Below are 25211 nucleotides of genomic sequence, written 5' to 3'. Positions count from 1 at the left end.
TCCCCCCCTCCCTCCCTCCCTCGTCTCTCTCTCTTTTGCTCTCTCTCTCCCCTCCTCCTTCTCTTTCTCTCCTCTCTCTCTCCCCTCTTTCTCTCTCTCCCTGCCTCCTTCCCTCCCTCTCTCTCCCTCTATCTCTCTCCTCTCTATCTCTCTCTCCCTCTCCTCCTCCATGTCTCCTTCCCTCTTCCTTCTTTCTCTGCCCTTTGTTTTTCCTTCTCTCCCCTTCTTTCTCTTACTCTTCTTTTCCCTCTTTCCCTCCCTTCCCGCCCCCTTTCTCCAGTTTCTCAGTCTCTTGCCCATTGGGGTGCTGTGTTCTTTATCGTCCCAAGACTTCCCTAAGTTGCCTGTGGAAAATGGGAACCCACGGCCTCGTTATTGAGAGCTGGTTCCTGATGTGCGTGGCTGCAGAGCCAGCTACCTTTTCTCTGAGCTAATTATCTGGGATGTAACAGATATCTAGAGGGACCGTGCCTGCCTTGGTGAGCATTTAATCTGTTCAAACAGGCCCGGCCTGATCTGTGCTGGAGGCTGGGGGTAGTTTCAAACATGATTTCAGCCTGTTTGCAGGCCCCTTTGTTTATTGCCAGTTAATAATTTTCTTGTGCCCTGAACTTCTGTGACGCTGGGCTTTGGAAAGCCGGAGGGCTGCCTTCAGCTGCCTTTTCTTCCTTTTAGGGAGAGAATAGGAGGAAAGAGAGCCTGACAGTTCCTGTTAAGCCAGGGTTGGATGGTGTTGCAGCAGAGGGCCTGGTGGTTTTGTTAGCCTTCCTGAGGCCTCCCAGCACAGGCTTTGTGACCCCTCGTCGGACATGTTGTGGAGGGCATTCCTGCTTCAGGAGGACCCTGAGCTGGCCCCTTCCTCTGGGAGGATTTTTAGGGTGTTTTGTAGAAAGAATTCTCATTCACTTAGACTTGAGAAGGTGTTGAGATTCAGGCTCTTTGAAAATCTCTGGGGCTCGTGAGATTTAAGGTTAATTTGGGAAGGTCTTTTAGGAACTCAGGGGTCTCTTTGGGTCAGAGACTGACCTTCAGCCACCTTTCTGTGTTGGTTGTGGTAGGATCATTTCAGTTCTACAAACATTTACCAGGGGTCACTTTATGGAGATGCAAGAGGCACCAGCCTCCTTCCCCTCCCTGGGCTGGGAGTTTAATTAGACAGATAAGACCAGTAAGCACATAATGACAGTACAGTGGAGAACTTTGTGAGGAGGCAGGTAAGGCAGCACAGCTCTTATTGTGGGCTAAAAGCTGGTCTGGGGGTGACTTTCCCCCAGTGCCGCAAAGTCCGCCTTCCGGGGCCATACCCAGTCTTCTGCACATGGCTTCCAGTCTGTGATTCTGAGCCAGGATACCCTGGCCTGCAGCAGTGGTCACCTAGTGGGGTGGCAGCCACCCAGCAGGGGTGACCTCCACGGTTTCCAGAGGTTGGGACCTTTACCACTGACCTCAGAGGTCAGTGCATCTCAGTTAAAAACTCGTCCTCAGTGCTCCTGGAGCCCAGAACATGCTTGCTGTCTTCCCCAAGACAGCTTTTCAAATACTTAAATACCAGCCAATCAGTGCACAAACACTTATTTATTGAATGCTTGCTTTGTGTCCAGAGAAAGAAAGACCAAACTGGTCCCTGGCCCCTTCACTCACAGACACACACACACACACACACACACACACACACACACACACCTCGAAAGACAAGAAGGAGACAAGTTAGGGAGAGCTTTAATTGCCACACAAGTATTTCACTGTTCTTAGAGGTAATAGGGAGCCATTGTGGTTTCTTGAAGGGGTGACATTGTCAGATCTCCGTTTCAGAGAAACTCCTTTGGGCACTTGTGTGGAAGATCTTAGGGCTAATTTTAAAGGGTTAATTTTCCAAGTCCTTCCTCCCGTTTGAAAGTTTTGGTAGAAGTAGCCCACATAGGGGGATGGAAGGAACTTTGAGCTGGTGAGCAGGAGGGAAACGAGCATTCATTAAGCACTTTCTGCATGCCAGGCACTAAGAGGTTCTATTTCTGATTCTTCCATTAACCCTCTGGTGACTTTGGGCCAGGCCCTTCCCCACTCCTCTGGGGTAGAATAAAGATCTTGGATGACATGTTCCCCAAGGGCCCCTTGGGATGGGTCAGTGTCCAGCCACGAGCCACGTGGCATGAGGGTGGGGGCTGGGTGGGGCCTGAAGTCAGATGACCTGATTTTCAGTCCCAGCTCTGCCCTGGGCCTTGCTCCCTTCCAGCTCTGATCCTCCCAGCTCCCTAAAATCCTCTCTGATTTGAAATTGGCAGGATGACCATTAAATCCAGTCCAACCCAAGACACATTTATTAAATGCCTGCTGGGTTCCAGGCCCTGTGCCAGGGATACAACGGGAAACACAGGTTTTGCCTTCAAGGAACTCTTTTGTGGGGGTGGGGAATATACCACAAAACCTGCTGAGGAAGGAGAGAAGGTGGAGATGGGCATGGGGAGGGGCGGCACTTTGGGCCTCGAGGATTCTATCTACGGAGCCCTGTTGGTTTTCTCTCTCCCTATTTTGGGCTCTGTGCCCCTCATCCTGTCAGAGGGAGCCATTGGAGACATCTGGAGAATTACTCTTCATCTCTACGCACCAGCCAAAACATGGCAGTCATGCCGGGCTTGGGGAGATAACCCCTTAAGAGCCTCAGTGGTGTTTATTCCTGGGGCTGCCAGATGCAAACAGGGCCCCTCCTCCCAAAAAGGAGCTTGGGGGGCTGCCCCCCCCACTGGCTCGTTCCTCTGGCTTCCCTAGCTCCCACACCCCTCCTACCTCTCCCCTGCCCCAGATCCCACAAATCACATAGTAATAAGGTCAGCGATAAACAGGAACTACAGTAGCTGATAACGGCTTATAAAAACAAATCACACGAAGCCAAGTAATTACCAGGAAAGGATCACCTTGAGAAATGAAGTAATTGTTTTCCTTTCCCGAAGCCCAAGGGCTGCTTCTGTGGGCTGTGACTACAGGTTAATGTCTAGGATTTGCTGTTCTCTGCAGGGGCTTCACCCGGACACCTGGCATTTGAGGGGAGGCTGGTTCTTTTACCTCCCTTCCCTTGCCCCTTGCCTCTTGCCCCAGGGGCCTGCCAGATTCCTCAGGACAAACAGCAGAGGCTGGGATGAATAGTTCTGGTCCTGGGGTGGGTGGGATGGAGACCTTGGCTCTATGGGTTTAGCTGGAAAGAGCCTGGTTTGGGGCCAGCCCTGGCTTTTCTCCCAATTGATCCATAGATATCCTTTCTCTCCTGTTAAAGAGTTGGGGTCTTCACCAAGACATGATGGGCACTGGGGAGGGGTAGAGCAAGATGCAGCTTGGCAAACTCCTGTGGCTTTTTTTTTAGGAATAGATTTTTAAACTCGATCTCTTGTGTTTTTATACTAAGTTTCTCCCTATGTCTCTTCTCTCCTCTCCATTACCCTGTAAGAAAGCATTCTCGTAGAGAAAAGAATTGTTTAAAAAGGAAAGACAAAAGTAAATCAGCAACACGTATTGAAAAAGGTGAGTTTATATGCGATGGTCCGTGTGTGGGGATTCCCCCCCACCCCACCTCTAAGTGGAGTAAGGAGGACCTGACTTCAAATCCAGTCTCAGAGCCTTACTAGCTGTATGACCCTGGGCAAGTCGATTCACCTGCTTGCCTCAAGTTTCCTCAGCTGTAAAATGGGGATAATTAATAGCACCCACCTTCCAGGGTTGTTGTGAGGATCAGATGAGAGAATAGTTGTCAAGTGCCCAGTATAGTGGCTGGTATATAGTAGGTGCTTAATAAATGCTTCTTCCCTCCCTGCCAGTCTCTGTTGTAAGGCCCCTTCCAGCTCTTGAAGCTGTGATCCTGCGAGCCCGGCTGGGGTCTTGGAACCTTTCCTTTGTCTCTTTTCTCCTTCCCTTGGATTCTAAAATAAGGAGCACTGCTGAGATGATTCATTTATTTTCCTTTTCTAATGAAGTGGGTGTGTCTGTCTCTCTGCCCTTTCCTGACCCATTACTCTGTCCTCCCTCCATTTTTTTTTCAGCATGAACCATTTAACATTTTTTTTTCCTTTTGGCTTTTCCATGAATTTCACCAATTCTTCCAAGCCACCTCATGGGCTCAGCTCTTCCAGCATGTGGGAGGGGCCAGGAGGGGAGTGCTGGCTGGCAGGAGAGATGTGTGGGAGCAGGAAGAGGTAGTGAGGGCTTTGGGGATCTCGCTGCAAAATTGGCAATTTGTTCTAGGAATGTGTTTTTGGTTTCTCAGCTTGCCTGGGCCGCAGCATTTTCGTAATTGGCCCTCCCTAATGGAAACATCTGGTGAAGGAGACCACAGCTGGGCTGACCTAGTGAGCCCCAGGAATTCTGGGAAGAGCAGTCTTTGTGCTTCTGCTAAGTGGAGCACGCATGACCTCATTTGGGTTACTTAGGGAGTAAGACCCTCGCAAAAGACGTGTTCTCCAGGGTCAGTGGTCTGGTGGTTTCTGGACTTTGGGTGGTGTTTCAGACGTGGGTTTTTCTGACCTGATTTCTATCTTGTTAAGTCCCCTTGCTGTGTTTCCCTCTGGGGCCCCTTTTTGCAACATGCCATTTGTGAGGGGAGCCACCCCACTCACCAGGTGTGGTTCCTTGCTGTGCTCAGGCCCCTGAATTTGGAGTTAGAGGGCCAGGGTTTGAGGCTCGACTCTGCTACCTAACTGCCTTTCGAACTTTGGGTACGTAAGCTGTTTAACCCCATTAGGTCTCAGTTTCCTTGTCTGTACGATGAGGGGGTGGGCCCGGATGACTTCTGAGGTCCCTCGCAGCTTGAAGTGGATAAATCTTCATTTTAGCTACATAAAGTAGCGGTGAGAACTGTGCTTTTCCTTTTTGGATTGTCTGTGCGAGAGTCTAGCGATGCTGTTTCTGGCCAGTGATCTTGGCATGAGCTGGTAGCTCGTCTCACTTGTTTGCAAGGTTCTCTGAACCACGGGACGGCAGTCTGCAGCTTGCTGGGGCCGGCACTTATGATTTGTTGGCTTTGAGGAGAGTAGGCCAGACGCTTGGACCTCTAGCATTCTCACTTGATTCTGCCTTTTTTGACCCAGCCAGGCAGAGTGAGGGACGTGGCCAGGGCAGAAACCCGAGGGGGTTTCTCACAAAGGGACTCTTATCGACTTCCATTTGTCGGGCATCGTTTTAGGTTCTGTCTGACGCTGAACCGATGCTCCGTCAAGGGTGGTCCTGCCGGACACCGGATTCTGGTTAGTGGGTACAGTATGAGTTAAGCCTCTCCGATGGAGGCTCTTTGGCCTTTTCTTCCGGAGAATTTGCCCTAATGGCTCTGTGGGGTCAGAGGACAGTCTCCCAGATGGCGGCCCATTTGTCTCTCCAGTTGTAAGTCCTTCTTCTGATTTGACCTCCCCAAAGGCTCCAAAGCCTTGCTGCTAGTCTGGCTGGGGATCTTTGGACTTGGTGAGAGACGTTTAAGGCATTAACTTCAGTTGTCTGGAACAGGCTGGGGTAGAGAATGAGGGTGTTAGGGGCTGGAGGGGAGAGAAAACATGTGTGACGTGTTCCGGGTTTGGTTTGGAGCGGCATTCTTGGAACCATTTTGGTCTCTTAGAATTATCGAGGACCCTGCCCAAAGGGCTTTTGTTTATTGAGGTTCTATCTGTGATATTACTATAAAGCATTAGTGTCATTATGGTCTCAAAGACCCTCTTGGGGGCTCCCATTTCATACTTTGAAAGCCACCAGAGAATCCTCCTGGAGTGGACGGACGTGGTTGTCATTGTATGCCTTTGCCGGCCGTTGGAGGTTCCCAGGTTGTCTACGCCTGTAATGGGTACTCTGGTGGGGAGAATATGGCAAATGAGGGTGGGGGCGGGGATGGGACGTGGTCGCTGCGCTCACAGAGCGTGTATTCCATTGCAGAAGGGCTTAAGAAGGGGAGAAAGAATGCTAGACTTGGAGTCAGAAGAGACTTGGGTTCGAATTCCTTCTTGTGCATTAAGGACCGTTGGATCGGACCTTGGGGATCATTTATTCCGATCTTCATTTCACAGATAAGGAAGCAGGTGCTCAGAGCACGAAATCATTTTCTGCAAAGTCGTAGATGTCATAAAGGCTGAGCTGAGTTTGGAACTCAGGTCCTCTGACTCCAGATCCAAGCTCTCTTTCTCTCGCCATCATCCCTACCAGCTGGTCAAGTCTCTGGACTCGTTCAGTCTTTTCTCCTGGATGAAACCTGTGGAGCCTGCAGCCATGATGCCGGACATGGCCCCCCCAGGTGTGGTGGGGCTCCAGGGAGATCTTTATGTGGAAGCTGTGCCAGGTTGAGCGCTTCCTATTCGGGCTATCTACCGTGGCCTGTCAGCTCCTCCAAACAAAGGAAGTTTCGGCCATTTTGTACCGTGCTGATTTTAAATCTTTCTTATTTTTGAAACCTTTACTTTTTACATTGCTTCATTTCCAAACGTTCATTTCCTGCCTTCTCTACCTAGTTAGCCGGGAGAAGCAGGCTTAGCAAAACCAGCGCACACTAAAACGTTGTGCCTGCGTGTGCACAGGAGGGAGGGAGGTACACGCTCTTAACTCTTTCCCGTCATTATCCTGAGCTGTAGCGGCTTTTTTTCTGTTTACGTCGTCACAGTCATCATGTGTGGGCAGGGTATACATGGGCGTGTGCGAGTTGTGGTCTCTTGCTTTGCATCAGTTCATATAAACCTTCTCATTCTTTTCCGAATTCTTCGGTCTTTATGTCTTATGACGCAGCAGGTTCTGTTCACGTTCCCCGGTTTAGTTAGGTGTTACCCGGTACGTGGGCGTCAGTTTTGCTTATTCCATTTCCGTTAATAGACTGAGCGCCCTCCCCAGATCCCCCTTTCCCTTCTGGCTTCGGCGATTACTCTGGACAAAGTGGATGCAAGCTTGTGCCCCCTCCTCCCTTTTCCTCCCCAGCCGTACAAACCAGGGCTCCTTGGTAAACAGCCTTGGGTTACTCTCGCGCTGTTTCCTGCCTTTCCCGCCAGGTTATGAGCTCTTCCGGGCCTGAGACTCTCCCTCTGCTTCCTCAGCCCCGCTTTTTCTTCCCAAGACCTGGAGCACGCTCAGCGTCCGACTCCCCCGCCCTTTGTCCTCTGGGCTCTGACCTCGTGACTCTGTGTCCCCGTTCTCCGGAGCTAAAGGCATCCTCAAGCGTCCCACGCCCAGGACTCTCTTCTCTTCCTCCTTGGGTCCAGGGTCTAAGCCCTTTCTTAGCAGCCGCTGTTTTCCCCAGGCATTTAACTTACCATCTCTTCATTCTCCTCTGTTTCACCGCCCCCCCCCCACCCCATCCTCTCTACATCTGACCCATTTTTTCTCCTGGACATAATTGGTTGCTCTAGATTTCGTTTGAAGGATTTCCAAGTGTTCCGCCGTCCCCGTGCCCTCCCCACATGTGCCTCGCTACTGTACTTTCTTAGTTCCGTTTCCCAGCTAAGTAGAAGGAGGCCAGAGGAGACACAAACTAAAATCCATGATCTGCCAGGGAGAATAGGGGTCAGGAGGTTGGCACCATGTCCTTGACCAGGCAGGGGAGCCTGGCGATGCTCTGTGGATGATAACCAAGTGGCAGACGGGAGTTGGCACGGATTTCCCATTCATCCCAGAAACCTCTCTGGTGCCTGCCACCCTGGGGTTGGTGCCAGCACAGCTCGCCCGCGGGTGAGCCACTCACCGTGTCAGCATCTGCTCAGGAAATCGTGCCCAGATCCTCACTGGGGTCATTGATGGCTTTTGCCTTCCAGGCTGATGGGGCTGGGGGCTGCGGGAGGAGGGGGCGCCCACCTGTCATTGGCGGGAAGCCCCCGAACTCGCCTGGCCGGGGTCCGGAGAGAGGCGGGGTGGGGGAGGGAGTCACAGGATGCCGCCCACAGCCAGGCTGGGGCTCTTGGAAGACTCTGGGAACGCCAGTTGGTCCTGGAAAAGAATGCCAACCTTATGTCGTCCCTTGGCCAACTGCTGAGTAGGAGGGCCCGAGGGGTTGGTGTGAGCCTCGCCTGTTTGCTCAGCCCTCAGAAGAGCAGCTGCCCCATGCTCGGAGCAGGGGCTCAGGTTACCTGCAGGCGTTCCCTCCACCCCGTGCTGGGCGCCCCCAAGAGACAAAGAGACAGAGCAGAGGATGAGATTGGGGGAGGGGCAGCCGGCCTTGCGGGCATGGATGGGCAGAGCCCACCTTGGCTAGGAGGCCCAAAACCTGCCCGTGTTTGTGGGCTAGGGAGGCGGGGGTGGGGTCCAAAGATGGGAGCCTGGGACTGGGAGTCAGGAGCCCAGGAGGAGGAGGGGCATGGCCTACATGGCCTCATTCCAGCTCTAGCCCGTCATTAGGACGTTGCGGTCTGAGTTCAAATGTGACCCCCGATACTATGTTTGACACCTTTTGCAAGCTGCTCCACGTCCCTGGGGGTTGAGATTGAGCTGATGTTCCCTCCTTCCCCCAGATTTCTCTTCCTGTCATCCCCGTGACCTCTGTGTGAATCCTGGCTCAGCCGCTGCCAGGCGTGGTGACGGGCACCCCATTTAGCCTTGCTCTTGGGGCCTCATTTTCCTCATCTGTGAAACGGGGAGATTGCCCTAGATGGCCTCCAGCCTCCCTCCTAACTCTCAGCCTGCAGATAAAAGCTGTCGGCCAATGCTCAATCATCCGTCAGCATGTCCTGCTGTGTGCCAGGCACTGTGCTGGTCACTGGGGAGGAGAGAGCGCTTACCCCTGAGGCGCGTGTAGAGGGTGAGGGAGATGCTGTGTAAATAAATGAGTCTGTACCGAAGAGCCCTGCACTGAGGCTCTGGGGACTCCCCATAAATGAGTCGCTTGCCCTGCGGCTGCCGCTGGCACCGTAGTAGCTGCCCGCTGTGTGCCTGGCACCGTGCCAAGCATTTTTCACAACAACCCTGGGAGGGAAGTGGCATTAGTGTCCCCATTTGACATATGAGGAAACTGAGGCAAACGGGATTAAGTGACTTGCCCAGGGTCACACAGTTAGTGTCTGAGGCTAGATTTGAACCCGGGTCTAAATCTTCCAAAGTCTGTCCGCCTCCCCACCGTCTGTGATGTCTCATTTGTGGCCGGACCGTGTGTGGGGAGCGCTGGGCCGGTCCGTTCTCACCCTGGAGGAGTCCACAGGCTGACGGGGAGGGCATCTGGGCCCTCATGTGAAACACTGGCCCCGGAGAAGGTGCCAGGAAGTCTCGACCTGTGCGGCATCGAGCACCGGAAATCCTCAAGGATGAAGGGCGAGCTCTCTGCGCCAGCCCGGCCCGATGGTGTGCTCCTGTGCCCCCGCCTCTCATGCCTGGCCCCGCTGACCCTCTCTCGCCTCCCTCAGCCTTCGTGTGTCCACGCCCTTCCGCCTCTCCCCAGCTCAGGAGCTGCCCTCCCTGTGTGGACAGGGATCTCCCCAGACTCCGATTACTCGCAGCACTTTCCCTGGCTCCCATCCTGGCGGGTGTCCTTGCGTTCGTGGTCTCTTCTCTCTGTTAGATTGTAAACGCCTTGAGGGCCCAGCACAAAACTGTTTCATTGTATCCTGTGGTAGCCGTACACACAAACTGGGATTTGCATGTGGCACATGATTAGATCGCTAAGCATTTATGAAGCGCCTGCTGTGAGCCGGCTGCCTTGCCGAGCACTGCTTTTGTCACCTGTATCCGTAGCTGTCTGCCATTTGCTACCTGGGTGCCTTGCCCCTTACCCCTCCCACCTGGAGCAGTCACTCCCAGAAGTGTGACTTGGGTCTTGTTGGGGGCTGGATAAGGAAGGAGGAGTCATCTCCTGCCTCCACACCTTTGCCCAGGCTGTGCCTCACACTGGGAATGCTTCCGTTTCTCATTCCCACTGCTGGGAATCCTCAGCACTCTACAAGGCTCCGTTCAAGCGCTGTCTCCTCCTGTTGTTGGTGCTTTCCTCTCTCCCCCAAATTCTGGCTTTAGATTTATTTTGTATGTTTTGTTAGTGGATAGATCTCTGTGCCTGGAGTTGGGAAGATCTGAGATCAGATTTGAACATGGATGCTGTCTAGTTGTGTAGCCCTTCACTTCTGCATGCCTCAGTTTCCTCATCTGTAAAATGGGGTTCATAATGCCCCTGCTTGTTGTGAGGATCCTGTTTTATCCCTGGAAAGGTCCTCGAGGGCGGGGACGGCTTCACTTTTGTCCGTGTAGGCTCGGTGCCTGGCCCAGAGCAGACATGTCAGAATATTTGTGGGACTAAAGAGGATTGATGTAAGCTCTGGCCCCAGTGTGGATGTCAGTGTCGGGCCTTCTCTCTGTTCTGTCTGTTGGGATGCCAGATTAGGCTTTTGGGACTAAAGTGGGGATGCTGGTGTTTACACTGACTGTTTCACAGGGGTGCGTGGTGCGCGTGTGCGTGTGTGCGTGTGTGCGTGTGGGGTGAGGAAAGTGCCCAGGCAGCCCAGTCTTCGCCCAGTCCTGCTCTCACGCCCCGCCCGGCCACCTCCCCACCCCCACCATCATTCCCTTCTTCTGTCTACCCCCTTCAGACAGAAGCTCCCGGAGGGCAGAGGCTGCCTTCCCTTATGCCCTTGTTTGTATTCAGAACTTACCACCCTGCCAGGTAGACAGTAGGTGCCTAATGAGTGCTTATAGAGGTACTCGACTATTAAATCTTGGAGTGTTAGCCATGTGAATGCACCGTTATTGTCGTCCTTATGGGTGGGCAGTGAGGTCCCTTTGAGAGCTAGATCTGGAAGCTGGAGTGGGCGCTTGGCTGGCCTTGGGTAACCTCCCCTCTTCTGTTTCCTCTGTGGCAGGACCGAGGCCTCACCGGCAAGCTGGAGCCCGTGTCGCCGGTGAGCCCCACCCATCCTGAATCAGAGTTGGATCTCTTACCGCCCCGGCTGTCCAAGGAAGAGCTGATCCAGAACATGGACCGCGTGGACCGGGAGATCACCATGGTGGAGCAGCAGATCTCCAAGCTGAAGAAGAAGCAGGTAATGGGGCTCCCTGGGCCTCAGGGCCAAGTGACCGAGGCTGCCACCTGCTCAGTGTCCCTGGCTAGCAGGGGTGCTCCAGGGTGAGGGAGGCTTTGTTTGAGCTAGGATCCTTGTGTTCTAGGCCAGCCCTGCCCATGGGTTTGTATGAGGCTCCAGGCAAGATTGTTTCCTTCCCTGGGCCTCCCCTTCTTTTGGATAAAATGAAGGGATGGGTCTAGATGTTCAAAGTTCTGAGTTCTAAGGCCCCTCCCAGCCTGACACTCCCTGTTCTAAGGGCCCCCCGCCCCAGGTCTGACATTCCCTGTTCTAAGGGCCCTCCCAGCCCTGACATCCCCTGTCCTAAGGGACCTCCCAGCTCTCACATTCCCTGCTCTGAGGCCCCTCTCAGCCCTGACACTCCCTGTTCTAAGGCCCCCCCCCAGGTCTGACATTCCCTGCTCTGAGGCCCCTCCCAGCCCTGACATCCCCTGTTCTAAGGGCCCCCCCCCAGCTCTGACATCCCCTGTATTAAGGGCCCCTCCCCCAGCTCTGACATTCCGTGCTCTGAGGCCCCTCCCAGCCCTGACATCCCCTGTTCTAAGGCCGCCCCCAGCTCTGACATCCCCTGTTCTAAGGGCCCTCCCAGCTCTCACATTCCCTGCTCTGAGGCCCCTCCCAGTCAGTATTCCCATTCTTGAAATGGTGAGCGAGCTGTAGGAGTCCAGTCAGCACCAGGCTGCAAGGCCGTGGCCGTAGAGAAGGGCCAAGTGGTTGATGCACACCCCGCACACCCAGGGCATGGGGCAGGAAGGTGGCGGCCTGGGTTCTGGCTCCTCTAGCTCTTTGTCTGGGCCTACAGAACAACTGGCCTGTGTCAGGAACACTGGGCTGAGCAGGCCGGAGCTGGAGCCTTCCAGGCTCCCCTTTCCCAGAGAGCTTAATGGTTTTCTGCTTCACCATTTAATTAATCCGAGACACCTGCTTTTGGCTGCCCCCTCCTTTTTTTTTCCACAGAGGTATCAGAGGAGCTTAGGCCACGTGGGGCTGGGGGGATAGGGAGATTTACAGAACAGCTGTGTCTGCCAGGCCATGTGCATGATGCCTGTGTGATGGCCCCTGGACGGATGTGACGGTAACATCTGGCCCGATGAGACACCAGGGAAGAGAGGCAGGCCGAGATGGGCCCTGGGTGGGCCTCCCAGCCCTCAGGCCTGAGCCCACGAGTCTCTGCTTCTCCACATCTGGCCCCTCCTGGGACCCAGAGGAGAATGAAGAGGGGAGCAGTGGAGTGTGCGTCTGGGTCTGTGAGAGTCCCCAGAGTAAGCCTTCCTCACCCCGCCCCCTGCCCAGCGTCTGGAGGGGTCCCTGTCACCCTCCCTCCCACACCCCATCCTGGGACCAGCCCTGCTTCCTGCCATGTCCTGGCCTTTCTTGTGTGTTCTCTGCACTGCCTGCCTCCTGTCATTTACAGAGTCGTTTGTGTACGTGATTTATAAGGCAGCAGATATTTGGGGTGCATTTGACTTAAAAATTAGAGACATCGATCTAGTTCAGCCCCCATGTTCTACATTCGAGGGCGCTGAGTCACAGGTGTTCCTAGGGCTATAGATAGAGAGCTGAAGGGCCCTGCAAGGCCTCCACAGCCTCAGTGCTCTCTCCTGTACCTCCCGAGCCGTGGCCGGCGTCTCCTCCATCTGCCTGGCGCAGCCTCCTCCGCCTTCCCAGCTCAGACATCCCACTCCCAGGAAGGTAGCCCGCACCTGTCGGCTCAGCCTCTCCGGTAATTAGAGCGCTGTTGTCAGGCACCCAGGCACCGCCTCTGTCAGAGTGGGCTCGGGGACAGTCAGGGGCGCTTTCTGTGTGCCCAGCTTCCTTAGGGTCACGGCTGAGCTGGGGGAGAGAAGCCACTTCCCGGCATTTCCCGTTTGGGGGTGGCATTGTTTGCCGCGCGGTCAGTGCCCCCCTCCCCTCCCCTTCCTTTCCCTCTCCCTGTCCCCTTTCCCTTCTCTCTGTCTCCTTTGGGTCCCTCTGTTTGTCTCTCTCTCTCTCCCTCCCTCTTCCTTTCTCCCTCTCCTTTTCTCCTCCCCTTCCCTCCCTTCTCTGTCTGCTTCTCTTGGCTCTTGGCCCTTTCCAGAGATGAGGAGACTGGGTTTTAGGCATGAAGGCACATGCCTGGGGTGTCAGGGATAGAGAGAAGATGGGGCGTACCCATTCCGAGGGTCGGTCCTCTGAATCCTGCCTCCATCAGGATGGCTAAAACTGACCTCCTGGAAAGAGCGTTTCACAGAACTGTAGAATGCCAGAGCTGTGGGGCCCCTAGAACAGAGAATGTCAAGAGCCAGGAAGGAATTTAGAACCTAGAACCTCGGAGCCCGAGAGACGTTCTCCTTCAAGTGCAGAATGTCAGGGCTGGGAGGAAAGGTCCTTAAAACCTAGATGTCCCGGCTACAAATGTGCCAAAGCAGGGGCTGCTTCTCAGAACAGGGAATGCCAGAGCTGGGAGGGGCCTTGGAGACCATCTCTGCTAGTCCCCGAGGCCTGATGAAGGACAGTGACTTGGTCAAAGCCCTGAATGGAACAAGGGGGGGATCTGAGGCTGGTCCCTTCCCCCAATTCTGAAACTTGGCACCTCCGGGCCCATGGGGAAACCCTTAGATAAGTAGAGTGGCTCATAAGGAAGGGTGCCAGGAGCCCCTTTTCATCAGGCGATGGGGAGATGCTGGACTGTGCCACCCGCAGATGACCAGCCCTCTGGTTCACAGATGAGGAAACAGGGGCAGGCCCAGGGAGGTTGTGAGTGGGACGGCAAGTCACAAGATCCAGAGCCAGCCACTGGGACCCCGAGGCTGTCCAGCCAGCCCCCTTCTCTGTCTGGCCTCTGCCCCTGCCTCCCTCCCCAGACTTCAAAGGACCGGGGAGGAGCAGGGCGGCCTCGAGCATCTGCTTTCTTTCTCTCTTTTCTGACTGAGCTCCAGAGAGAGGGTTCAGACGCACGCACGGTCACACACGCAGAAACCAAGCTGGGGGTTCTGGGCTGAGAACGTTCCGTCCGTCCGTGTCCCATCAACTCTTAAAAAGGAGAACAGGAAAAATGCCCAATGAGGGAAAATCACAAATAGGAAACAGCCCTCTCCTTGAGCCTCCCGGAGGCACACAAGGGCCCCATTATTCCTGCTCCCCTCCTCCCTCTGCCGTTCCGTCCCTGGGAGGCCCCCTTCCATAATTAAATACATTTGTAGGCAGGCCTGGTACTGAGCTCTCCATGAGGCCTCTGAGCTTCCAGGACGGCCAGGAGCCCTGGCTTAGGGTTGGCGGGCCAGCGCTGGCGTGGTGAAGCCTGAGCTTGTCAGGCGGAGGTCTGCAAAGCTGGAGGCCCGGCCCCCCCCACCCCCCCAGGCAGCTGCTTCCCTTTCTCATTCAGGGGCTGTTTGCTGTGCTTGTGAGGAGTCTTTCCTTCAGCTCTGGCCCCCTCCCCTTACCCCTTACTCCCGTGGTAAGGAAGGACAATTGGAGCACGTTAATTTCTGGGAACTGAACCAAGAATTCCCTCCTCCAGAAACACACACACATCCTCCCTCCCTCCCTCCTCCCTCCCTCCTCCCTCCTCCTCTCCTCTCCTCCCTCTCTCTCTCTCCCTCTCTCTCCCTCCCCCCCTCTCCTCTCCTCTCCTCTCCTCTCCTCTCCCCTCTCTCTCTCTCTCTCTCTTCCTCCCTCTTTCTCCCCCACCCCACTCTCTCTCACACCCTCACAAACAAACAACAAAATCCCTGTAAAAATCCAAAACAAAATCTCTTTTCTAAATAAGTAGCATTTTGGCCAGAGTGCTTTTTGCTCAGATGGCTTTTCTGTTGAGCCTTCCCCCTTTCGGGTAACCGGAGAGCAACCCTAGCCGCAGGGAGCCCGTTGTCAGCCCTGTTGGCACAGCTTGGGCGTGGCAGCATCTGAACTCAAACCCAGATTTCAGGTCTTTGGCTGGTGGTCCAGCAGCGCCGCCTGTTGGGCGTTTTTTAAAAAGATCAAAGATCAACATCCTTTGTAAGCGGGAGCCAGGCTCATTCCCTGTTGGTTTCAGCCCTCTCTGTCTCCTTCCTGCTCACTGCTGCCCTCTGGCCTGGTCTTTTGTGGGATGGCTGGTCGGACTCTCTGGTCTCTTTGGAGATGGTCTCGTCCCCCTCCCCCACAGCTTGCCTTGGAATCTTCCTGGTCACCTCTGCAGGCCCCACCGTCCCACTTGCCCTGGGGTCCCCTCACCTGCCTGTGGCATTAAATTCCAACTGCTTCCTATATGCACTCTGCATTCACTAACCTTTTTCCCCCCTCAGTAAACTCCTTGTGGTCAGTGCACCTGTCAGAGAGAGTGGGAGGACCTGGGTTCAAGCCTGGCTTCTTGGCGGGGCCTGGCTGTGGGACCTTGGCTCAGTCACTTACCGTCTCCCTGCTCCAGGAACCCCCGTGAGGCTCAGAGCAAGGGCTGAGCTATCCAGGTGAAGGGAATATTCTCACCTGGGCACTCCTTATGCTGGTGAAGCCACAGGTCCAGTCCAGGGCCTCGCCCCTGCCGTCAAGGTGTTTCCATCCTCTTCGAACTCTTTTATGGCTTTTAACACATCTGGATGGATTAGATGGACATTGAGAGGAGAGGGGCTCAGAAGCTGTGTAGAGGTGGGACAGACACGAGACTGTGGGTGGTGATGAGAGCTCAGGTTGTGAGGTTTGCTGATCACTTCCTACCTTAGCCCTATGAAGCCTGCATCATCATTACATTCATTTTACAAATGAGGAAACTGAGGCGGACAGGAGGGATGTGTCTGAGGCAGGATCAACACCCCCAGCGTCCTGACTCTCGGTCCGGCACTGTCCGCTTTGGCCACCCGGCCTGCATCATGGAGCAGAAACACCTGTGGCAGAGCTGGAGGTGGGGATGGCTTTTGGCCAGCTGGGGCCAGGACCTCTGGACATCCCAGGGCGGCCAAGCTAGTCTCACTGTGCACCCTCTTTTCTTGTCTCCACTCGAGCTTTGGTCCTTGCATTTCTTCTCTGCAAATCCCTCCCCCCGCCCTTCCTGGGGTCAGATTTGCTCAAGTCAGGCAGATAATTTCCTGGAGTACCAGCAGCCGCTCCAATCGTACCGATTATTAATTGCAGATTATTACACTGTGGAGAGATGGGAAAGGGATACGCTAATTCACGGCAGCATTAACGTTTTAATTAGATTCACATTTGGGGGCTCTTAATAGGTTCCCTCTAATGAGCCCCCTTGAACTAGCAAGCCTTAATTTCCTGTTTGGCCACCAAATTCTCTGGCGTAATTAATTAGGATGGTAACCAGCGCCTCCCATCCTCCATTTCCTGAGGGCCCTTGGGTGAGGTGATGTCCCGGGCCCCAGAAGCCCTGGCTCTGCTTGGTGGGGTTTCTAGGAGGCACTTTCTTACCCTGGCTCCATAGGGGGATTTAAGGAGATAGAGCGGGCATGCGGGGAGCCCGGTGCCAAGGGTCACTAGCCTTTCCTGGAAGGCTGAAAAGCCTGTGGGACCAAGGAGGGTTTGGCCAGCCTGACAGCTACCTTCGTAGGAGCCCCCCTGCCCTCCTAGGGTGGGCAAGCTGACCTCGAAGGACTCTTGTTAGGATGGGGCGGGGTCGGGGGCTCTAGCTCCAGGATTCTGCCGTTGGAGAGAGAGGGCGTTGGGGTTATTTCCGTCTGCTTGGCACCGTGCCCGTTTCCATCCTCCACCGTCACATGGGCTGCTGTCCCGAGATGCTGCGGGGCTGGAGAGGAGCATGGTGTGCTTCCCGCCCTCCAGGAGGTTCCAGCTTCCTGGGGGCTGTGGATGGAGGGAAGGGACGGTGGCCGGCCCTGCGGAGAGGCTCAGGTGGCTGGTCCTGGAGCCGCTCTTTGCTGTGCCCTTCTCTCCTGTAAAAGCGAAAGCTTACAGATTACACAAGTAAATACAGAGTTGTTCCGGTGAGAGAAGAACACCAGTGATAGCCAGTGTTATCTGTTTAGTTCTTTAAAGTTTGCAAAGCACTGGTACATGTCATCTTGTTCCTGGGAGGTGGGGCCTATCCCTGTCATCCCCATGAGGCACATGAGGATCCTGAGGCTGAGAGAGGTTATGTAACTTGCCCAGGGTCACACAGTTGGTACATGCCTGAGGCAGAATTTGAACTCAGGTCTTCCTGACTCTGGTGCTCTCGCTCATTGGGCTCGCCCCTCACAACTGAGGGGGAATCTGGAAAGGCTGCATGTATGAGGTACACCTGGGTGGTGCTTTGAAGGAAGCTAGGCATCCTGCAAGGTGGAGGAGGTGAGGAGGGAGAATAGTCCAGGTGTGGAGGTGAGGGGCACAGCCCATGCAAAGACCAGGAGGTGGGAGGTGGACTAGATGACAGTTCTCCATTCACTGGCTGAGTATCTAAACCTAACCCCAGCCCGCCTCTATCCAGTTCTCTACACAGTGCCTGGCCTGTAATAAGCGACTAATAGATATGTGTTCACTGACTGAGAGACTTACTGGTCATGCCTTTGTGCCCCCAGCCTCCAGCAGCCCTGTGACTGTGGCTCAGTTTCCTCTTCCATAGAATGAGGATAGCATTTGCTCTGCCTTGGCCAGGAGTTGCTACAGAATTCAAGGGAAAGGATGTATACAAAGCATTTTTTAATCTCTTGTGTTTTCTCAATCACATGTAAAAATTTTTTAACATAATTTAAAAAAAAATTGTGTTCCAAATTCTCTCCCTTCCCCCCCTCCTTGAGAAGGCAAGCAGTTTAATTTAGATTATGCATGTGAAGTCATGCAAAACACATTTCCATATTAGCCACGTTGCAAAAGAAAACACACACACATACACCCCCCCCCCCCCAAAAAAAACAACCCACCAAGAAAAACAAAGTAAAAAATGTCTGCTTGGATGTGTATTCAGCCTCTGTCAGTTCTTTCTGTGGAAGTGGAGAGCATTTCTCATCCTAAGCCCTTCAGAATTGTCTGAGATCATACAAAGCACTTTGGAGGTCTTAGAGTATGTTATAAACATAAGCTTTTATTATTAACAGTAATTAAAAAATAACTCTGTGCTTTAAAGGCTCAAACGCTCTGTGGGGCTGGTCCTCCCTTTCCCCTCGGAAGTCCCTTCACTGTTCCCAAGGATCCTGTGTCCACGGCCGGCAGCTGGGGTGGACATCGACCCCAGTTGGTCCTGTGGTCAGTCCCTGGCCTTATCTCCCATCTGAGTCCCCGATGACTCATAGGAAATGGTTAGCGGCTTCACTTCCTCATCCCTGGCAGAGGAGGGGGTGGCGGGGAGGAGGAAGAGGGGCATCTCTGTCTTTCTCTCTCTCTCTCTCTCTCTCTCTCTCTCTCTCTCTCTCTCTCTCTCTCGGAGGACCTGTGTGCCTTCAGGGTGTTCTGTCTCCTGTTCTAGAGACAGCTGCTCAGCGTCTCTTCTCCCCCCTTTCTCCCCTATAGCAACAGCTGGAAGAAGAGGCAGCCAAGCCCCCGGAACCTGAGAAACCAGTGTCCCCTCCGCCGATCGAGTCCAAACACCGCAGCCTGGTCCAGATCATCTATGATGAGAACCGAGTAAGTGAGCCGTGGGACCCTTGGGTGGGTGGGGTGAGTCAGAGGCAGCCAGGAAGGTGTTTCGGGATGGCGACCAGAGACCTCGTCTACAGGATATTGTTGGGTTTGTCAGTGAGGATGCCGGCGGGGGGGAGTGGTGGTGGTGAGGATCTGCCTATCCCGCTCTCCTCATTCAGTCCTGAGCCCACAAGGCCTGCTTAGGGAAACAGCTCCTTGGACATGGTGGAAGTTGTGGAGTGTATCCACCCTCTGTGCCCTCCTCCCGACTCCTCCCTGGCCGGCTCGCGGGCCTGGGGTGCTCTTCCCCCTCCCTCTTCCCTCTGTGTTTCCCGGACCTCCTTCAAGACCCTGCTCGGACCCCCCTTTTGGCAGGAGGCCTATCCTGGCCCCCCTACTTAGGGAGAGTAAATTAAATTGCACATGAGAAAGTTCTTTGGCTTATGAGCTGATGTTCAGATGCCTTGGCTCAATCGAGATACTTGCTTCTGGTAAGAAATGTGGGTAGGATACTTGGCCCTGGTCATTTTGGGTCACAAACTGCCCTGTTGGGGTCTGTCCCTTGGAGTGTGGCTTCCACCTGCCCATTCTCCATCCTGTCTGTTTTCATGTTCTTGACTGGAGGCTCCCTGAGGGGGTATCCTAGTGCCTAGCATGGCGCCTGGCACATAGTAGGTGCTTAATAAATGCTCCCTGACTGAGGATGTGCTGACGAGGCTGAAACAACTCCTGCTCACAAAGAATTTCCGTTCTAACGGGTGACACGTGTGCGCAGAATAAAGAAATGCAAATCAGGTGTCCCTGAGGTCCCCTTCGGCTTGAAGAGTTGCCCATTTTCCATAGGTACATGTCCTTATGTCTAGATCCAGCTCCCTGCCTTTGGCTCTGGGCTTTCTCGTGGCTCGTTGTGCGGGGGAGTGTGTGCCAGGGGCACACCTTAATGGCACAACTGTGGCCATTGGCCGTCCCTCTCTGCGGCCGATGTGGATAGCAGGACGCAGACCGCCAGCCTCAAGTACACTAAAGGAGTCAGAGGTTGGGACGGAGTCAGGGCGGAGGGGAAAGTGAGCTTCATAATAGCGGCCACCCTCCTTCAGAGAGGAGGGACAAAGAGCTTGGGGCCAGGATCCGGTGGCACATTTGGAAATGCCCAGCCCAGGGGATGGGGGGGCGCTTAGTGATGGCGGCCGTCCCACTCCCTTGCTGTGCTCTCGTATGCCTAGCCCCAGCAGGTGCTAAATAAACTGTTGGCTGCCTGTTGATGCCTGTGCCCCCCTCAGGGCCACCTTGGGCTCATCCTGTGGCCGGCGCTGTGCCCGGAGAGCGTCCTGGAGCAGTGACTGGTGATGGCTTCTGCTGCTCTGGGAGATGCCCCTCGTGGAGGCAGGCCCATCCCCTGCGGCTCTGCTGAGCGCCTCGGCCGGCTGACCCAGGGACCCATGTCCTCCCCTCTCAGAGCCACGTTCTCAGCCTGGCAGGCCGCCGCACTCCGAAGTGAACTCTGTTTGGAAGTCATGGGAATCCCCACGCCCTGTGGTTTTTGGCCTTGGGTCATCTTCCTCCCAGAGCCTGTGTCCTTGGGCAAATCTGACTCTTCACACAGATAATGGGCTGCTGGTCGCTGCAGATAGGACTTGAAGGGCCAAAAAGCAGTTTCCCTGTGATTTCATTTGATCCTGTAATAACTTGTCCCCGTTCCATCGATGAAGAAACTGAGACAAATGAGGTTGAGTCACTTTGCCCAAGGCCACATGGCTAGCAGGTGTCTGAGGCGGGATTTGAACTCGGGTCTTCTCCAATCCAAGTTCAGTACTTTATGTCATTGTTCCCTCTGTAGGGCCTAGCACAGTGTCTAGCGTACAGTTGGCACTTAATAAATGCTTGCTGGTTGGTTGAAGGAGCTGTAGGGAAAGGAATAAGCCCTTATGTAGCACCTACTGTGTGTCAAGCACAGCGCTGAGTCCTTTCACAAATGTTAGCCAATTGGCTCCTCACAACAGCTCTGGCAGCATTATAATGCGCACAGTATAGCCGAGAAGACTGAAGCAGGTGAGGTGACGCAGTCAGGCAGGATTTGAACTTCGGTCTCCCTGGTTCTAGGCCCGGCGCTCTCTGCTCTCACAGGGTCCATAGCATCCTTGTTCTGGGTGCTCTTGGTTGGGGCTCAGAAGGAAGGGAAGGCCGTGTAGGTGGATGAGGGAGAGGTGGCTGGAGAGCTTGGTTGTTTGCTTGCCTTCCTCCTCTGAGGGTCTCACCCTGAATCCTACCCAAGAGCAGCACCCCATGGCTGGGAGGCAGGAACTAAGGAGGGGAGTGGGGTGAGAGCACCTGCCCTCTGGTCCCTGGGGTCATAGCACCATCTAGTGGAAGCCTGGGAAAGGGGTGCTCCCCTTAGGGGCTCTCTCCCTAACCACTTGGGCTGGCATCAGGAGCATGCCCGTGGGCAAGACAGGGGTGGCATGACCCTTCCGGACCCAGTGGGTCACATTCCCCTCCTGTGCCCTCAGAGGTCCTGATCCTGGAGCGGGCTGGCGACATCCCCCACTGGGATTGTCCCAGCTTTCTCACCATGCACCAGGCAGAGTGGGAGGGGGCTTCCCCATTGTCCTTCTCTAATGAGTATTTGGGGCTCCAGGCCCCTGGGCCCGGTCCCTGGCTGGCAGGGAATTCCTAGCCCTCTTAGGCCACTGAGGCCTGAGCTGCCACGGGCCCCCAGGCCACTCAGGCCAGGGCCCCAGGCACTGAGGGAATGGCTGGAAGGATTCCAGAGGACCGCCCTCCCTCTCATCTCAGATCCGCTTTCTGAAAATAGCCTGAGTTTCCTCATCTCTGCCCTGAGCTTTTTTCTTCTTCTTCCTCTTATTTTTTTTTAAAGAATCAACTAAAAAAAGAAGTGGGGGCAGGGGAGTGAGGTGGGAGGGTGAGTAGTGCATCTGATGGGGCCTGACAGCAGGGAGCTGGCCTTCCTCTCCTCCAGGCCGAGTGGGTCAGGACAAAGATAGCAGCTGCCCACCCCCACCCCAGAGCCTCGATCTGCTTTTCTGCCAATTGGTCATGGAATTTCCGAGACCTCAAGGGTCACCAGATCACGGAACCGCAGGACTTCAGAGTGGGAAGGGTGCTCTGGTTCAGAGAGCATGGACCTGAGATTCCGCAGGCCTGGGCTGGGGTCCACGACTCACGACCTCGCCAAGTACCACTTTCCTTATCTGTGACATGAGGGACCTGGACCAGGGGCTCCCCTCTAGGTCCACACTTCAGATTCTGTGATCCCTCTAAATTGGTGGTTTTCACCTAATTTTTTGAGACGTGGACCTCTTGAGCAGTCTGGGGAAGCCTCTGGACCCCTTCTTAAAATCATATCCTTAAATGCAACACATAAAATCTGTGCAATTACAAAGGAAGCCAGTGACAGTCAAATAAAGATAAGATTTTCTTTCTCATCCAAGCGCACGAATGCCCTGAAGTCTGCCCGGGAGCATCTAGGGGGTTGGTGGGGCCCAGATGAAGAACCCCTGCTCTCCTTGCCTGGGAAGCCTCATCTGGTTCTGGACAGCACCGATTATTTTATTTTAAATAATATTTTATTTTGTCCAGTTGTTTGTAAAAACAAATTTTAACATTCAATTTTTAAATATTTGTGTTCCAAATTCTCTTCCGCCCCTCCCCCTTCCTGAGACAGTAAGCAATTTGATACAGGTTATACACGTGTAATCATGCAAAACGCATTTCCATATTAGTCATGTTATGATAGAAGATGCAGACCAAAATAAAAGCCATGAGAAAAATAAAGAAAGTGAAAATAGTCAGCATGGCTCTGCATTCAGACTCCATAGTTCTTTCTCTGGAGGTGGACCGCATTTTCCATCATGAGTCCTTCAGAATTGTCTTGGATCATTGGATTGCTAAGAATAGCCAAGTCCTTCACAGCTGATCATTGTACGGTATTGGACGGCATGAATTCTCAGGAAGCTTTTACTGACACGAAGCCAGGGTCTGCCCATCTCTGGGTCCCCTCCCCCCCGATGGCCCCTGGCTCTGCTCTCTGGGGCCAAGCGGACCAAGCCTGTGAATGCTTCCAGGCCCCAGCCTCTCAGATCTCGAGGAGCCGTGGAGACAGCTCTGGAGCTGGGAAGAAGCCAGGCCAAGTCCCAGGTTTTACAGATGAGAAAAATGAGATCTTCATAGGGAATAAATAACAAGGTCAGGGTTTGCACTCAGCTCCTGTGGCACCAACGCCCATGGCATCTCTCAAACTGAAGGAAGCTCTCCAGTCATGGTCCCGGCCCCCCCCCCCCCCCCCCCCCCCCGGTCACACTTGCAGTGCCTTCAGGGCATTCTCGTGTGGCCTTCCTAAAATGTGGAGCCCAGTAAGGAAAATGAGGCAGGGCGTGATGGTGCTGCCAATTTCAGAAGGCACACTGTGCCTTTCATAAGCACCTACTGTGTGTCAGGTACTGTGCTGGGGCTACAGAGAGGAGCAGAAGACGGTGCCTGCCCTGTGGAGCTCACAGTCTGATGGGAGGCACAACATGCAAACGAGCTGTAGGCAGGGTGAACTGGAGATGATCTTATGAAGGGAGGCTGTGCCTATGGGGGCTTGGCAGAGGAGGAAGGCTTGGGAAACCCGGAGAGAATTCTGGGTAGCAGAGATGGAGGGTCTTGTGTGGGGAAGAGCAGGGAGGTCGGTGTCCCTGGATTGTTGAGAACGTGAAGGGAAAAGATGGTATGAGAAGATGAGAACAGTCAGAGAGGCTTTTATGTCTGCTCCTGGAGGCCATAGGGAGCCATGGAAGGTTATTGAGTAGGGGAGTGACATGGTCACTTTGGCAGCTGTGTGGGGAGAGCCTTGACTGCAGGCATCAGGTGATCAGGGCCATCCTTCATCCCCTCATCTTTATATCTATTATCTATATATGTCTGTTATCCATATCTAATATCTGTTATTACCATCTATTAAAAACAATAGTCCCTGGCGTTTATAGCACTTTACAAATGTCTTGTGGGATCTTTTCAACAACCCTGGGAAATAGCTATTAAATCATTTCCCCCTTTTTATAGAGAACACCTGGGCAGCATTAAGTGATGCTCCTAAGGTCACACAGCTAGTAAATGTCTGAGGTGAGATTTGAACCAGCTCCTCCAGACCTGAGGTCCAGCCCCCATCCCGTGTGCGCCTTTCTGCCTATCTGCCGGTCCCTTCTCTGTTGCCTTCAAGTACAAAAACAAGAAAATCCATTCACTAGACCGTGTCTCATCCCCTTGAACTCACGTCTTCCGTGTCTCCCTGGCTTTCCAGCGGAGCTCTTAGAATCACTGTCTCTACTTGATACCTGTACCTTCTTCTCTCGCACTCCTCCCCGTCTGTGGCCCGGCCTCCAGCCTTGTCTCTTCCCTGTGGCTGCCCTCTCCACGTCCACCAAGGCTGATGGCGCATTCTCAGTCTTCATCCTTGACGGGCCTCTCCTGCTTCTCCTCCGCTGTCCCTGCTCCTGCCCCGACTGCAGATGTGCCCGCATCTCTGCCCCAGGCCCCCTGCCCTCCGTCCACACCCTCGGTCCCAATGGCCTCCTTAGCTGCCGTGGTGACTCCCCGACCTCTCCTGTACGTGGGCTCCTCACTGCATCCCCCAGCGGCTGCTGGCCCTGGTCATTTCTACCACAGCCATGTCACCGTCTGCTGGCCTTTCCTCCCCACTCGCACGCCTGCTGCTGCCCTAGTTCTGGCTCGGATGACCTCAGTAGCCTCCAGATTGGTCTCCCTGCCTCCACACTCTCGACAGGCTGCTCCGTCAACTCCACGGACTCACTCTTGCTCACAGGGAACGAGTCCCACTCCCCTGTGTAGACGGCCTGTGCCAGACTGTCTTCCTGGGCTCGTCGGCCGCGACCGCCAGACGGGTTTTCTTTCTGTTCCTCGTCCGTGACTCACCATCTCCCAGCGCCATTGCCCAGGGCAGGCACACCCTCTTTCCTCTCACCGGCTTTCTCTGTTCCTGTGAGCCCCTCTCCCAGGTCCCTTTCTGGGGCAGCTTTTCCTGATTCCTCTCCCTCTCTTTTATTTGCCATTCCGTCTTTGTTTTCCTCATAGACGTCCAGGCACTTGCTGTTCCCCACGTTAGACTGTGATCTCCTTATGAGTGGTGTGGGTGTCACGAGTGGTGCTCCCCTCTTCAGAGTGCAGGGTGCAGGACGACTCTCAGTCTGTGTTTGTTGATTGATCACTCCTTCCTGGCCTAGTAGGAGGCCTTCAGAGTTGGGCAGACTTCAGCAGGACCCTCCTCCCTCCTGGGATGCCGGCTTCCCCTTCAGGAGGCGCCCAATGGCCTTCCCGTGCTTGTCCTTGGCCGCCGCGTTGACTGGTGCGGAGCTGCAAGGCGGCTGAATCCCGTGACATTTTTCTCTCAAGCTGCTGACATTCTTGAGGTGGTTTGCCCGCACAGAGGCCAGATCTGCACGTCCTGGCCTTTGTCAGGGGGTTGTTTTTTTATAATCACTCGGTAGGGCCTTCTTTCATTCCCCCGCTGGACCGATGGACATTTCTGCAGTGGGGGTAGAATAACCTCCCTCGCCCTCTACTCAGGTCCACCAGTGAGCATTTGGGAAGCAGCAGCTGTGTGTGTCAGGTGTGTAGAGACAAAACTAAGCAGTCCCTGCCCTCGAGGGGTTTACGTTCTATTGATGAAGATGACATGTG

At 54.3% G+C, this 25211-nt stretch overlaps 1 protein-coding gene across 8 annotated transcripts in view; it reads left to right on the top strand.

The window, feature by feature from the left end:
• The window catches only part of NCOR2 (nuclear receptor corepressor 2), a 376514-nt gene that overhangs the window by 158360 nt on the left and 192943 nt on the right, over positions 1-25211 (top strand). For all 8 annotated transcript variants that reach the window (XM_036753385.1, XM_036753345.1, XM_036753339.1 and 5 more), the window contains exons 5-6: positions 10779-10958; positions 18405-18518. In XM_036753385.1, the coding sequence (XP_036609280.1) occupies positions 10779-10958; positions 18405-18518 (294 nt within the window). The remainder of the gene's footprint in view (positions 1-10778; positions 10959-18404; positions 18519-25211) is intronic.

This window comes from Trichosurus vulpecula, chromosome 1 (genome assembly GCF_011100635.1).
Source record: "Trichosurus vulpecula isolate mTriVul1 chromosome 1, mTriVul1.pri, whole genome shotgun sequence".
In the NCBI taxonomy this organism is placed as follows: Eukaryota; Metazoa; Chordata; class Mammalia; order Diprotodontia; family Phalangeridae; genus Trichosurus; species Trichosurus vulpecula.
The sequence above is the reverse complement of the archived record's forward strand: the minus strand, read 5'-3'. Positions and strand labels throughout refer to the sequence as shown.